The sequence below is a fragment of the Berghia stephanieae genome, chromosome 6 (genome assembly GCF_034508935.2).
Source record: "Berghia stephanieae isolate SIO BIC M18660-M18661 chromosome 6, UCSD_Bste_1.3, whole genome shotgun sequence".
Classification (NCBI taxonomy): Eukaryota; Metazoa; Mollusca; class Gastropoda; order Nudibranchia; family Aeolidiidae; genus Berghia; species Berghia stephanieae.
The window spans coordinates 49,593,910-49,609,996 of NC_088365.1; the positions used below are offsets into that span (position 1 = coordinate 49,593,910).

The window sequence follows — 16,087 nt, forward strand, 5'->3', positions numbered from 1 at the left end:
AATATATATATATATATATATATATATATATATATATACTTCAACAATTGAAACAATAAAAAAACGAAAGAAAAGAAAAGAAAAGAAAAAAAAGTGTTATGTTTTCTTTACATTTTATACACTATGTACAATACAAACAAATAATTTTTGAAATATCTAAAGACATTCTTTTTTCTCTATACACCAAATAATATCACAGTCTGCAGATTCGTGTTTTTGGATGAAGTTAATAATAATAATAATAATAATAATAATAATAATAATAATAATAATAATAATAATAATAATAATAATAATAATAATAATAATAATAATAATAATAATAATAACAAAAATAAAAATAAAAATGATAGTAATGATGATGATAATAATAATAACAATAATCATAATAATAGTAATAATAATGATGATGATGATGATGATTTCACATTTATAAAGAACCCATTTTTTAACCCAGCGCCATGTTTATCACAAATGTCCATTCATTCCCCCAAGTAATAGTAGGCTGTAGAATACCAAACGTTCACTGGATCTTGGAATCAAACATTGATAGAACGATCCCTGCAAATAATACTTAAAGCTCTGTGTTATGGTGTTTAGAGAGTGGTCAAGATGAGTGTGTCTCATTGGAACTTCATAAATAATTTAATGAACAATGATATGATATGATATCATGTTAAATACACACAAAAAAATTGATTTGTGGAATCAAAAGCAATTTGTGTGAATACTTATTGGAACTTCATAAATAATTAAAAACTTCGGAAAAGTGATCTGACTTTATTGTGAACAATGATATATGATATCATGTTATATACACACACAAAAAAAAAATAATTTGTGGAATTAAAAGCAATTTGTGTGAATACTGAGCAGCATATATGTGGAAAATGAATAGATCAACAATTATTTCATTACATGTTCATCTCTTAACTTTTTGATGGCATGAAATTTATAGGATGCTAACAATGACAAGCCAAAATAGCCATACAATGTCAAAACAACTTTCTTTTTTTCATTTTGGCAAGAAAATTCTTAATTAATATATCAATATGTTAAGATGGTCCCCAACTTGCCAAAATGTTTAAAACAAGACTTTTTATGTCTCCGATTTAAGTCTTTCGGGCAAGCTGGAGATCATTTTAATATGTAGATGTATGAAAAAAAAGTGGTCTAACCAAAACGAAAATAAGAATAGTGTAGATGTAAAATCATCTGTTGTCAATCCCAACAAAAAACTTAGATTTTAGCAGGGTTTTACTTTCTATTCAAATAATTTCATGACAGACAGACTTAAAATCAGAGGTGGTACCATTTTAATAACTCTATTGAAGATGATAAGGATGTTAAACTAAAATAGTATGCCTTGCGTGTAAGAATTACACTTTGTCAGTCTTTCTAATACCATAACACTTCCAGATAAATCTATTATAGGAATAATAATAATAATAATTTAAAAAAGCCTTTATTATAAAAGAGGTGGAAATAATTCAATAAGTTGTATTTTCATTTCTGTCACCCTTTCACAAAATCTTCTCTTTACTTTATATCCATGGTTTGAATAAACCGTAATATTCTATATAACTAGCCCAAGTATGCATGGAACTACGTGAATAAATCCTTGTTATATCACTTGAATATAAATATCCATATTTAACATTTTAAATCAAATAATATATGAAAATATCAATAATATTCAGATCTTGAGCATGTGGAATATTTGTAAGACACGAATAAAAAGTATTAAACAAAATCATAATATAGATCACATATTTCATTTAGTAAAACTGCAAAGAATAAAACCAACCCCCCCCCCCCCAAAAAAAAAAAAAAAAAACAACAAAAAACAAAAAAACAAAACAACCCAAAACAAAACAACATCATGCTAAAATTGCATTCGCATTACATTTTATGCTGAAGGTGAAAGACTTAAATATATCATTTTTGCCATTATTGGAAAAATCAAAATAATAAAATAAAAAAAACACATTATATATAGCAATAGGAACAATGAGATTGAGACGGACGGTGATGAGTATAGGGAGACAACCTAATCATCATCACTATCTGAATCACTGAAGCTTGGCATACGTCTCCTGTGCTCTAGGAGTCTCCTCAACTCAAAAGCCACCTGGCCCAACCTTTGACTCAGTTGTCGCACTTCCTCAAGTTGTTCTCGTCTCTGAGTTTCCCTCTCTTGCTGGAACTGCATCATCTCCATGCGATTCCTATCCAACTCACTAGAGAAAGATGACATCAGATTGTTAAGACGATTTCGACTATCCTGGAGATGGTTTCGGATATTTCCCAGATTTGTCCCAGTTTCTGTGGAAGCTGATTCTTCATTTGTTGAACTCATTGTAGGAATGTCTGAGGGCTGTGACTGCAGACGTGAAGGGTTGCTTCCTTGTGATAGAGGATTAATTATCCTGGGAAGACGTCGGGTGCTGACAGAATTTGAAGAAGTCCTTGGTGCAGATGGAGGTCTGGGAGTGAAGCCACCAGCTAAGGAATTGGGCATTCCTTCTGTCGATTCATTAGTGCTGGATAAAGAGGCTCTCTGAAGAATGGAACCTGATGCTCCATCTGTATTAGTATTATTGGCAACTTGATTGGGTCTGCTGTGAGCAAAGGTGATACGATTTGTGCCTGCTGCTCTCACAGGAGGAACAGGTCTTCTTGGATTCTGAAGACTTGTAGCACCACTATTATTACCCCCGTTGTTGGAGGCTCTCCGTCCTCTGCCTCGACCAATGTCGATGATGGTTTCCTGGCTGGTGCTACTGACAGAGCTAGCTCCACTTGCCCTGGAGGCTGTGCGACCAGGTAAAACAGATGCCCTTGGAGTGTTGGTAACCTCTGGCTGGTTATTGTTGACCCTGTCAGTGTTGTTGGTCGAGGCCCGAGTGGTCAGGCCAGTACCTACAAAACGTGCTGTTGATGCTGGAGGAGCCCTTGGGACGACTTGCTCTAGTCGAGGAACGGAAGACTCAGATTGTTTGTTGTCATTGTCAGACGTTGTATCCTCCCCTTCCCCATATGTGTTATGGCGATGTGAGGACAAGTACTTGACCTGGCCAGTCCAGCTACATGAGTCAAGGTGGCATTTTATTCGTTTATTAGCCACTTTAGTGTCAATTTCATCGTTTCTGAAATAGTAACCACGCGTTCGACACACTGGACATTTGACACGGTTAGCGTATTCCCCAGTTGTGGACCACACAACAAGACATGAATGGCAATACTTGTGATGATTGATGCACTGCATACATTCCTTGAGGATCTGGTAGCTGAAATTGAAATGAGAAATGGATGAATATATTTTGTAACATTATCCTATCAACCCAAAATCATTTGCTATTTGCAGATCAGTATTCTTGAACTAAATGGTGTAAATGTATGGAATTTTTTTAAAAAAAGAGAAGCAAAAACAAAACAGCAAAACCATTAAACATAGTAAAATGAATAATATATACAGATCACTATAAAATAACATACAGTCACGACTCCATAATCTAAATACCTCCATTCTCAGCAGTTATTCCGGATTACAGACATCCAGATAGTGGAGTTAGTACCTAAAGTGGCATGTTTAGTTTTAACTTCAGACCTTGGTAATCTATCAAAATGCAAACAACAATAGAGACAAACCACTTTCATCATTAGCCAATGTGTAGTTTGATAGAATTGTTTTTATTTTTCTATTTTCAATTTTTAAAATAGTGTTTTTTGGGGTTTGTTTTTTTTTTAATTTGGGGGGGGGGGGGGGGGGGGGGGTTATTTCTTTTTTTAAAATTTCACATGTGTTTAATCTTTTTTTTTCAAAATGGAGATGATGTTTGTTTGGATTGATGTTTTTTTTCTTTCCTTACATGAAACACTTTTTCCGGGAACTTGATAACTAAGTCAATTTCTTTCATTCTTCTTTCTGCTGATGGTGCTGGCATAATAAAGTTGTAAAGAACAAACTACAAGAAATACACATTGAGTAGGGTAGAGCTTAATCTTGATGAGCAATTAAAGCAAGTGAAAACTTAAGAACAGATTCATAATTTAGGAGGATGATTAAAAAGTAGGAGAGTCAAACGGCAGGGAGATTAAAGGTTTATCTTTACCTTAATAAGTAACAAGTCGAGGAAGTTGATTTTTTCTGGTATGTTACTCTTTATTTTGTCTGGCACTGTTCAATACACACCTTTTCAGATTTTTAGTTTCACCTTAATTGAACACAACAGCCTTTGTATGACCAATGACATTAATATCAATTGACAGGGGTTAAGCTTGAGCTTTTAAAAAAAATATAGCGTGATAAAGATTAAACATGCTCATAGCGTTTTACAAAGGGTCCCCAACCAACAGCAACATGTAACACGCAAAACGAGACGTGTATGACAATTTTCTTCTGACAGATACAACGCTGCTAACAGCCAGGTACATCGTTTTACACCTGAGTATGGTGAGAGAATGTGAGTAAAGAGACTTTTCCAAGGACTCAACAGTGCAGAGTGAGGCTCAAACCCAGGACCTTCCGATCAGAAAGTGAATGTCATATCACAAGACCACATAGCCGCACATATTGTCTATTGGATTGTGTAAACTAACAAGTCACACATGATTGACACCTGCCAAATATTGCACCCATACTACATCACCTTGTTGATTAAAGAAGCAGGGCTACCTGCCAATGACTGGGCTGGATAGCATATTAAGTTACAAACCTTTCCTTAATTGGATGTGACAAAGCGTTCTAAATCAGATTACACTTTAATTTTTTGTCAACTGCATTGAACTAGAGTAGCCAGACAGACAGTATTGATTAGTGTGATATTCAGATAACAGAGTCATAAACCATCTATTTTGTAATGGCTTGTTCCCAAAATAAGTGTTCGGATCCGAAAACAAGAATTTCTGGATAAAAGAGACCTGACAGTATATTAAACCTCTCTCCTCTTAAGCAACACATTTTGTTGTTCTTCATTTAAATAATATATATTATAAATATATATATATATATATATATATATATATATATATATATATATATATATATATATATATATATATATATATATATAATATACGCTGACAATATAACAACTTCACTATACTACAGATAGGATATCCATTAATGTTTCCAAGCCATTTCTGCTATGAGAACTAAACCTAAAAATATTCCACACAAGGTTTTGTTGAATTTACATAATTGGTAGGGTCCATATGTTCCAGATATTCGTCAATGACTTGATACACCAAGATAACGTTTTTAATGAAAGAAAGTTTTTGATTTGATAACTTACACACTTCAAGGATACTCTATAGATAGAATGAAGATAACGTTACTCAGATCCTTGTTATTGCTTTTTCCCATCAGCATTTATGAGTAATTCTCACTAAATCGTATTCACCAAACTATAAAGGTTACACATAGTTTTGTGTTTTGGTCTGTTATACTTCAGGATGGCAATGTTGTGAGCTTCTTAGCCCAGCGCATACTATTTATAATTTACTTACCATATACTGCAAGACAATTCTTCACGATCGTCATCAGTGAGGTCCAAAAATTGTTCTTCTGGATAACCTCCAGGGTTCACAGCTGGCTTTGGGGGCTGACGTCGCACCTCTGTGCCAGCAGCCAAAGTCAGCATGGCCTCAAGGAGAGCCATAAGGCTTTCTTCTGCAGACTGATTCATGGTGAGATGTATGGAAGAGCTTCAAGACAACATAGACTTTCTAGCACAGTCCATGCCACTGAAACAAAATGAGAAACACTATACTACATTGTTTTGGATATAAAATTTATTGTAAAACAATATGAGCCAGCCCGCTGCAAGGCTTTTTATCATTATTGACAACCTACCCACCTCTAAATCAATATGATAATTATTTTACTGACTTCTAGAACCATCAATTTTTTTCAAATGAAAATTTGAATAGAAAAAAAAAAAAAAATTCACAACCATTTAGAATTGAAAAAAAATATCTGTGTTTGTCATAAATTGGTTTCCCTTACGGTGAATGCCTACAGAATCTGGTGACATTTACAAATTTATTGGTCATTTTCCAACACAACATCAATCGAATCCAATCCAATATATTAAGATGCACGAGACATTCCTGTCCATTATGCAAATGCTATTTAGTTCCAAATTTTGTAACATTAAAACCAAGTAAACTATTAATAAAACAGTGAAAGTGTCTCTCTAAAGGATTCAGGGGATATGCTGTTGATGACTGAGTTTGGTAATTTGTTCCAGTCATCAACGATTCGAGGAAAGAAGCTGAACTTGTGTTTGTCTGTGGTGTTGTAAATTTCCTGCTGTTTTGTTGTGGCCTGAGGTAAGATGGGGCTGTTATTAATGTGCTGTGCTCCTTTACGATGGTGTAATAAACTGATGCACTGAAAAAATTGGGGGATCCCATTGTTCCCTCAGCTCTATAATAAATCTCAAGATCAGATTTAATTGATTTACAAAAATGCAGTTCTAGCAGATCACCCTGCCAAAAATAGCAAAGTAGTCGAGACAATAAAACAATTATCCGCAGAAAACAAGAAACATGCACCAAAAAATCATTTTTATTTTAAGTGACTCTAAATAAATATGAACATATTATTTGACTGGTCAAAATAGATCACATCGTTCTAATTTAATTTTTTTTCTTCTTTGACTTTATAACTTTATTCCTTGGCTTCGTTACTTTTTTGTTTTGTTTTTTGTTGTTGCTCATTTTAAATTTTGTTGTTGTGGAGTTGATCTCTATCTGACTGAAGGAAATCCAGTACAGGTTTAACAAGTGATCTAATGAACTTCTCTTTTTAAAAATATGCTTTAGACTGTTCGACATAAAGACATATGTCTCTTTCATTTACAGATGCTTTTTGCAGTTCTGATTCATTGATAAAGATGTATAATTTATAGATAGTTATAGTCCCACGTTTAATTGGTTTGGACCCCTTATTCTTAATTTGTTCATGATTTTCATAACATGACATTTGTTTCAAAACCATTTTAATATAACATAAAAGAGGAATGATTGCTCTGCTGTCAAAATATTTTTAGTGAAAATAATTAAATAAGAAGACTAGTGAATAAATTGAGAGCATACAAAGTTGGTGAAGAAATGATTAGTTGGATAGAACACTATGGATAGAACACTGTCTGATTGGAAGAAGGCAACAGGAAGAAATTAATCAGTCATAGTTGGCAGGAAGTAACTTCAGGGATTCCACAGAGATCAGTCATTGGACCAGTTCTCTTTGTCATATATATAAATGACTTACCTGACATAGTTGACTCATCAGTTTACCTCTTTGCTGACGACATAAAGATATTCAAAATTATAAAAGAAGAGACTGATAGGGATATATTGCAAGATGAGGAAATTAGAATCTTGGAGTGATACAGTGAACCAAGAGACAACTTCAAATACACTTTGATGGGTATTCCATTAAAACGGGTTAAAGAAGAAAAGGGCATTGGAATCACAACGGACGACAAATTAATTTTTGATACACATGTCAGTGAAAAAGTAAAAAAGCCAACTCCATGTTTGCCGTCATCAGACGCACATTCCAATATCTAAACAAAGAGACATTCTTACCCCTCTATAAAGCGCTTGTGAGATCGCACTTAGATTATGCAACCTCAGTTTGGTTTCCTGACATAGAAAAATACGAGCTAATTGAAGGTGTGCAAAGGAGGGCCACAAAACAGTTGCCTGGACTAGGATCGCTAGATTATGAGGAAAGACTGAGGAAACTTAATTTACCAACCTTGAAAAATAGAAGATATAGGGGCGACCTGATAGAACTTTATAAGATGACAAATGATAAATATGACCAAGTCATGACGGAATTTGTCAAATGGAGGAAAGACTTCACAATAAGTTATAAGAAAAGACACCAGAGGTAACAAAAAAAAAACCAAACTGCTCACACAAAGACCAAGATTGGATATGAGAAAACACAGTTTTACTTTGAGAACAATGAAAAGATGGAACAGTTTACCAGATTCTGTTGTGAAAGCAAAAACCCTAAATAGCTTCAAGTTCGAGAGCAAACTATCTATCTATCTAGTCTAGACTCTAGACAAATTTTGGTCTGACCAAAATGTTTTGTACAATTATAAATACGCTTTAGATTGTAAACCGGGCTTTAAATTGTAAAACCAGAAGAAACTTAAATCCCAAAGACGATGAAGAAATAGAGTCGGGCAAAGAGGATCTATAAGGACCTGTGCTGGAAACAATCCACAAGTAAGTATCCATATAAGTGTATAAATAACATTAGAGAGGTGGGCCTTTGGCCTACAAACCTTCGCTGCACGTCCAACTCGCCTTGAGCATGCATTCACGTAAAATATAAAGATCTTTTAAAAAAACCTACCTCTGTTTCAAAAACTAGCATCTTTCAACTTTCTAAGAAACATTTTGATTTTTCAGAACTTTAGTTCGTTAAAAAATACCGGCCAATCTGACCCGTTCAGTCGAATGAAAACGAAATATTGTTGTTTACACGGTTCAAAGGAAATGCCGTAAATAAGCTTTCATGGACTTCCTGTGTTGTTTTTACAGTGTCACGTGACCGTTTTGAGAAATTTGTCGTCTGCTACAAATAATTAGACCGGTAGGGGTAGATATTTTCGTTGGAGCAGAGAAAAAGTGAGTATTATTTCTTGGACTTGTAGAGAGGCCTAGGGTCCACCAGCAGTCAAGTTGATTGAATAAAAGAAAAAAAGGCCTTTTTTATCCGCCGCCACCACCACCGTGGGGGGGGGGGGGGCGGTTGCATGATGAAGACGAAAGGGAGACGTGTCGCTTGTGACCTTGGTGACGTAGAGCATGTCAACGATGCTGGCAGATGTTCTTAACCCCTTAACAGCGAAGCAAATTTTTTGCTTTCAGATAATAGTTTGCTTTTATCTTTATTATTGTTAACGGAGAATACAGCTTTTCCACCAAGAGAGCAGTCAGACTATCGCAACTCGGAATTCAATTGTCTATAATCGTTTTGCCGTTACTTGTCTTTTGATGAAAGAGGATTTGGTGTTAGGTCAAAGATCGAATTTCGCCGCTAAAGGTTGCATTGCTACTGGGTTTGCTCTCCTCCCCCCCCCCCCCCTCCTTTTTTTCTTCTTTTTTTTTTTCAACTTAGTATTGTTGATTGCTATTTCCTTTTTTTTATGATTAGCAAGTGCCGTAGGAGTCTCACAGGATGCAGGAGTACTGCCATTAACCCTTTGCCAGTGACATTGATTTTTTTGTTTTCAAATAATAGACGTCATTTATATTATTTTTTAACGCAGAAAAAATAAACGTTTCCACCATAAGAGCAGTAAGAATATTGATAAAAATCGCTTTGAGCACGTTGGGTAAAAACTCAAGTTTTTAAATTGTAATTTGTTTTTTGTCTTTTGATGAAAACGGTAAGATTTTATTTTTGGTCCAAGTAAGATTGATATTCGCCTTTAAAAGGTTAAGTTGTTTTGTTTTTTCAGGTTTTTTTTGTTTGTTTTTCAAATGCAGATACGCTGCTTCTTTTTTTTTTCTTTTCCTCAACTGGCAAGCTATCGCTGTACTTACCCGCATGGCTTGCACACACAAAAGGTTACATCTAGGTCACAAAACCTTACATCCAGGTCACAAAATCAGACAACTAGGTCACACATCAAGACATCTGTTTCGTTTGTTCCAAGATAGCAAAACACACCAGACGTCTTAGAGTTCGAAAGAGCTTTCCATAAAATATTTGGTATTTGCAAGACCCCCAGAAACCAATTCCCTATACAACTCTTGTGCACGGTTACTTATGACCTTGATTTCTTTCGTACCCACCCCCAAAATCCCACTTATTGTGTGTTATAGGCAGAACATAATAAATAGCTGGGCTGCCATATGCGTGACTAAATTGGCCAAAGAGAGAATCTATACTTTGGCATTAGACACCAATTACCTGATGTCCTGGTTTTTAATCCTAGCCGAGTGAGAGAGAAAAAACAAAACAATCATACATGTATCTGCAAACAGCAGAACGTTTTCATTTTACATTGAGATGGGAAGGGGAAGGGATAACACTATGATAAGAAAGAGAGAGAGAGAGAGAGAGAGAGAGAGAGAGAGAGAGAGAGAGAGAGAGAGAGAGAGAGAGAGAGAGAGAGAGATGGGCAGGGGGAGGGGGGGATAGTAAGGGGGAATGGGAAAAGATGAAAGAAACAACGGGTTGCCTGATGACGTAGATCAAAGGATTGTTACAGCGGTGTTCACGGAGCGTACTTCGTGAAATTTTAACCTTTTACAGTGACACTGATTTTATTCTGCAGATTGCTTATGCGGAATAAATCGTTTCACCAAGAGAGCAGTAGTAAGAGTATATTTAGACTTGGGCTTCAATTAAACTATAAATCCCAAAGCTTGTTTTTTAATGATAACATTAAGACTAAGATCTGGAGTTTGGGGAGTGTAAGATCGAATCTCGCCATTAATGGTTAAAATTGTTTTGATTTTTAAAAACATAACACACACACACACAAACACACACACACACACACACACACACACACGAGCGCGTGCGGTCACGACAGCGAGGACCATCTATTGCTTGTGTTGCAACAGTAAACCAGTTTACGTGTACGTAGATCCTGAGGCTAGATGCCCCGTTACCTTGTACGTAGGCACTCCCAAAACAAAAAAAAAAGAAAGAGACACACACACACACACACACACAGTCTCGCATCCGCTACAAACTACTTTTGCGCACCAATTTTTACTGCACTAATGCACCAAATTGCATACCTATCTATGGACACTTTTTTCCGTATCTTTTTCCCAATAAACTTTTTTAACTGGGGCGGAACCTTGATAACAGAAACGAAACCCACACGATTTCGCGAGGAATGAATCATGAAAAAATTAGGATATAATTTCAACACAACTTTGAAATTCATCAAGGATTGTCCAGTACCGAATGTTTTTTGATAGAAAACAAATGCATCTTCAAATCTAAACTGCTTTTGACGGTAAGCGGTAAGTTTTTTATTTATTTTTCTGTCCAAACGAATGTTTTGTCCTGGTATAGAAGCTAAGTATTGGTAACACCGGCGCAGCTCTCTAGAGAGCTGAGCCGGTGTTACCAATACTTAGCTTCTATAACCAGGACAAATCATTCGTTTGGACAGAAAAATAAATAAAAACTTACCGCTTACCGTCAAAAGCAGTTTAGATTTGAAGCTACATTTGTTTTCTATCAAAAAACATTCGGTACTAGACAATCCTTGATGAATTTCAAAAGTTGTGTTTAAAATTATATCCTAAATATTTTCATCATTCATTCCTCGTGAAATCGTGTTTTTTTTTCGTCTGTCCAATGGTTGGTGCCCCCTAGTGCCAAGTGCCTGCCGCCGTGCCGCGCAAAACAAAGGTTTTTTAAAAAGTTTATTGAGAAAAAGATACAGAAAAAGTGTCCCTAGATAGGTATGCAATTTGGTGCATTAGTGCAGTAAAAATTGGTGCGCAAAATTAGTTCGTAGCGGATGCAAGACTGTGTGTGTGTGTGTGTGTGTGTGTGCGTGTGTATGTGTCTCTTTCTTTTTTTTTTTTTTTTTGGGAGTGCCTACGTACACGGTAACGGGCATCTAGCCTCAGGATCTACGTACACGTAAACTGGTTTACCGTTGCAACACAAGCAATAGATGTCCTCGCTGTCGTGACCGCCGCGCTCGTGTGTGTGTGTGTGTGTGTGTGTGTGTATGTGTGTGTGTGTGTTATTTAATAAAAAATAAAAACAATTTTAACCATTAATGGCGAGATTCCATCTTACACTCCCCAAACTCCAGATCTTAGTCTTAATGTTATCATTAAAAGACAAGCTTTGCGATTTATAGTTTAATTGAAGCCCGAGTCGAAATATACTCTTACTACTGCTCTCTTGGTGGAAACGATTTTATTCTGCATAAGCCATCTGGAGAAAAAAATCAGTGTCACTGTAAAAGGTTAAAATTTCACGAAGTACGCACCGTGAACACCGCTGTAACAATCCTTTGATCTACGACATCAGGCAACCCATTGTTTCTTTCATCTTTTCCCATTCCCCCTTACTATCCCCCCCCCCCCCCCCCCTCCCTTCCCCCGCCCATCTCTCTCTCTCTCTCTCTCTCTCTCTCTCTCTCTCTTGTCATAGTGTTATCCCTTCCCCTTCCCATCTCAATGTAAAATGAAAACGTTCTGCTGTTTGCAGATACATGTATGATTGTTTTGTTTTTTTCTCTCTCACTCGGCTAGGATTAAAAACCAAGACATCAGGTAATTGGTGTCTAATGCCAAAGTATAGATTCTCTCTTTGGCCAATTTAGTCACGCATGTGGCAGCCCAGCTATTTATTATGTTCTGCCTATCACACACAATAAGTGGGATTTTGGGGTGGGTACGAAAGAAATCAAGGTCATAAGTAACCGTGCACAAGAGCTGTATAGGGAATTGGTTTCTGGGGTCTTGAAAATACCAAATATTTTATGGAAAGCTCTTTCGAACTCCAAGACGTCTGGTTTGTTTTGCTATCTTGGAACAAACGAAACAGAGATGTCTTGATGTGTGACCTAGTTGTCTGATTTTGTGACCTGGATGTAAGGTTTTGTGACCTTGATGTTTCCTTTTGTGTGTGCAAGCCATGCGGGTAAGTACAGCGATAGCTTGCCAGTTGAGGAAAAAAAAAAAGGAAGAAGCAGCGTATCCGCATTTGAAAAACAAAACAAAAAAACCTGAAAAAACAAAACAACTTAACCTTTTAAAGGCGAATATCAATCTTACTTGGACCAAAAATAAAATCTTACCGTTTTCATCAAAAGACAAAAAACAAATTACAATTTAAGAATTTGAGCTTTTATAGAGGGCAATATCCACCCAACGTGCTCAAAGCGCTTTTTATCAATATTCTTACTGCTCTTATGGTGGAAACGTTTTTTTTTTTTTTTCTGCGTTAAAAAATAATATAAATGAAGACTATTATTTGAAAACAAAAAAATCAGTGTCACTGGCAAAGGGTTAATTGCAGTACTCCTGCATCCTGTGAGACTCCTACGGCACTTGCTAATCATAAAAAAGGAAATAGCAATCAACAATACTAAGGTGAAAAAAAAAGAAGAAAAAAAAAGGTGGGGGGTGGGGGGAGGGGAGCAAATCCAGTCGCAATGCAACCTTTTAGCGGCGAAATTCGATCTTTGACCTAACACCAAATCTTCTATCATCAAAAGACAAGTAACGGCAAAACGATTATAGACAATTGAAGTCCGAGTTGCGATAGTCTGACTGCTCTCTTGGTGGAAACGCTGTATTCCCCGTTAACAATAATAAAGATAAAAGCAAACTATTATCTAAAAGCAAAAAATTAGCTTCGCCGTTAAGGGGTTACGAACACCTGCAACTGCTGCCAGCATCCTTGAGATGCTCTACGTCACACAAGGTCACCAAGCGACACGTCTCCCTTTCGTCTTCATGCAACCCCCCCCCCCCCCCCCTTCTCCACTCCCCTTCTCCACTCTCACGGTGGTGGTGGCGGCGGATAAAAAAGGCCTTTTTTTCTTTTATTCAATCAACTTGACTGCTGGTGGACCCTAGGCCTCTCTACAAGTCCAAGAAATAATACTCACTTTTTCTCTGCTCCAACGAAAATATCTACCCCCTACCGGTCTAATTATTTGTAGCAGACGACAAATTTCTCAAAACGGTCACGTGACACTGTAAAAACAACACAGGAAGTCCACGAAAGCTTATTTACGGCATTTCCTTTGAACCGTGTAAACAACAAGATTTCGTTTTCATTCGACTCAACGGGTCAGATTGGCCGGTATTTTTTTAACGAACTAAAGTTCTGAAAAATCAAAATGTTTCTTAGAAAGTTAAAAGATGCTAGTTTTTGAAACAGAGGTAGGTTTTTAAAAAAAATCTTTATATTTTACGTGAATGCATGCTCAAGGCGAGTTGGACGTGCAGCGGAGGTTGGTCGGCCAAAGGCGAGGCTCTCTAGCATAAACTGAGAAAACCAGACAAGAGTAAGATAGCAGGATTCATACAAAACCTAAAGGAGAGTAAATCACCTGGACCTGACAAACTTCATCCTTACATCCTAAAAAACTTAGCAGAGCAGCTAGTAGAACCCCTAACCAAGATATTTAACCAGTCGATGAAAGAAGGAAGACTACCAAGGGAATGGAAAGAAGCTAACGTCACAGCCATATTCAAGAAGGGAGACAGAAAAAATCCAGAAAACTACAGACCAGTGAGCCTGACATCTGTCGTCTGCAAGCTCATGGAACAGCTGATTAGAGAAGAAATGGTTGATCATATGACCAAGAACAAATTATTCAGCAAAGATCAACATGGTTTCATGGCGGGAAGGTCTACAGTAACAAACCTACTTGAAAACAATGGATGACTGGACGAGAGACCTGGAATTAGGCAACAATTTAGATGTCATATAACTCGACTTCAGAAAGGCATTTGACAAAGTTCCACACTGGCGCCTAATCAGGAAATTGGAACAGTATCAAATTAATGATCAGACAGTCAAATGGGTCCGAGATTTCCTCAAAGATAGAAGACAAAAAGTGATAGTGAATGGAACAGCATCAACAGAGAGACTGGTAACAAGTGGAGTTCCACAAGGAAGTGTACTGGGACCAGTTCTCTTCCTGATTTATATCAATGACTTGCCAGACAATCTATCATCTAAATGTAAAATCTTTGCCGATGATACTAAGCTCTATGGAGTAGCTAATACAGAAGAAGAAAGAAACACCTTACAACAAGATTTGAAAAAGCTTGAAGAATGGTCCGAAATATGGCAGATGGAGTTCAATGTAGATAAATGTGCAGTTCTTCACCTAGGAAAAAACAACAGAGAAGCAAACTATATAATGAAAGAAAAACCCCTGCAGAAATCCAATGGGGAAAAAGACCTAGGAGTATTTATTGATAGGAAGCTAAACTTCAAGAAGCAAATTAAAGATGTTCAATCTAAGGCTAGTAAAACACTCGGAATAGTGAAAAGAAATTTCAAGAATCTGAAAACAAAACACATGACTACCATCTACAAGACTATGGTTAGATCAAAGCTGGAATATGCTAACTGCATATGGTATCCAAAGTTTGAGGGAGACAAAGACTGTTTGGAAAGAGTGCAAAGGAGAGCAACAAAACTTATCACACACCTGAAAGACAAAACATACTGTGAGAGATTGAAAGAATTAAATCTCCCGACCTTAGATTACAGGAGAAGAAGGGGAGATATGATCCAAACATATAAAATAGTAAAGGGAATAGACAGGGTAGAGGCAGGATTCCTTAAACCAAACAAGAACATTCAGACACGAGGAAACAGCAAGAAAATGAAAAAAGAACGTTTTAAAACAAATGAAAGAAGGAACTTTTTTTCATCTAGAATTGTAAATAACTGGAATAAACTACAAGAAACTACAGTATCAGCAAAAAAATTGAATAAATTCAAAGCAGAGTTGGAGATAAGCAACACCCTAGGAAACAAGTTCAATTATAAAAATTGGTCCAATCATTAATAGATGAGGAGGAGCGAAGGAGACTACACCAAGTCTAAAAGCTCTATACAGAGGTATCCAGGTATCCAGGATTAGAGTAGAGTGCTGAAAATAAAAGAGCAACGAGTATTCTCTAGAGAGCATATTGGCATGCTTCCTCTCTCCATTTGAAACTGCATCTTTGTGATTGAGCTGAACTTGTCAATTGTTATTGTTATAATAACTGATTGCAGTTGGGTCTGGGTGTCTTGAGTTGGAGGATGATTTTATTGTGAGTGGGGGTGGAAGTGGAAGAAAACTAAAACATCATATCTATATAATATATATTACAGCGCAATGTATACCTTCTGATACCGTTATGACGTTTCAAGTTAAATTCATTCAATTCCAAATGCATCTTTGTTTATAGATATCAGAATATCTGATAGTTCATTTGAAACTTTACACTTTCCATTCCAAGATCGAGGAAAGGACAAGTTGAGCCCTATTGTCAACGGCTTGTTTTCATTGGAGCTCCTCAACAACAACTTCCGGTGGTAACTTTGGCT

The 16,087-nt window shown here is 36.4% G+C and overlaps 2 protein-coding genes across 4 annotated transcripts in view; both read right to left on the reverse strand.

Annotated features, from left to right (window-relative positions):
- Positions 1-16,087, reverse strand: part of LOC144975196 (actin-related protein 8-like) — a 407,315-nt gene that overhangs the window by 186,545 nt on the left and 204,683 nt on the right. The window lies entirely within an intron of this gene.
- On the reverse strand, positions 1,923-16,045 carry LOC144975200 (uncharacterized). The gene is made up of 3 exons (XM_078919036.1): positions 15,884-16,045; positions 5,512-5,748; positions 1,923-3,290 (listed from the first exon to the last, which is right to left on the reverse strand). The coding sequence occupies exons 2-3, from the start codon at positions 5,688-5,690 to the stop codon at positions 2,051-2,053; spliced, it is 1,419 nt and encodes a 472-aa protein (XP_078775162.1). The 5' UTR covers positions 5,691-5,748; positions 15,884-16,045; the 3' UTR covers positions 1,923-2,050.

Coding starts and splice junctions, on each gene's coding strand:
- LOC144975200 (XM_078919036.1), bottom strand. CDS start 5,690: ATGAATCAGTCTGCAGAAGAAAGCCTTATGGCTCTCCTTGAGGCCATG. Junction 3,291..5,511: donor GAATTGTCTTGCAGTATATG/GTAAGTAAATTA, acceptor TTTCAATTTCAG/CTACCAGATCCTCAAGGAAT.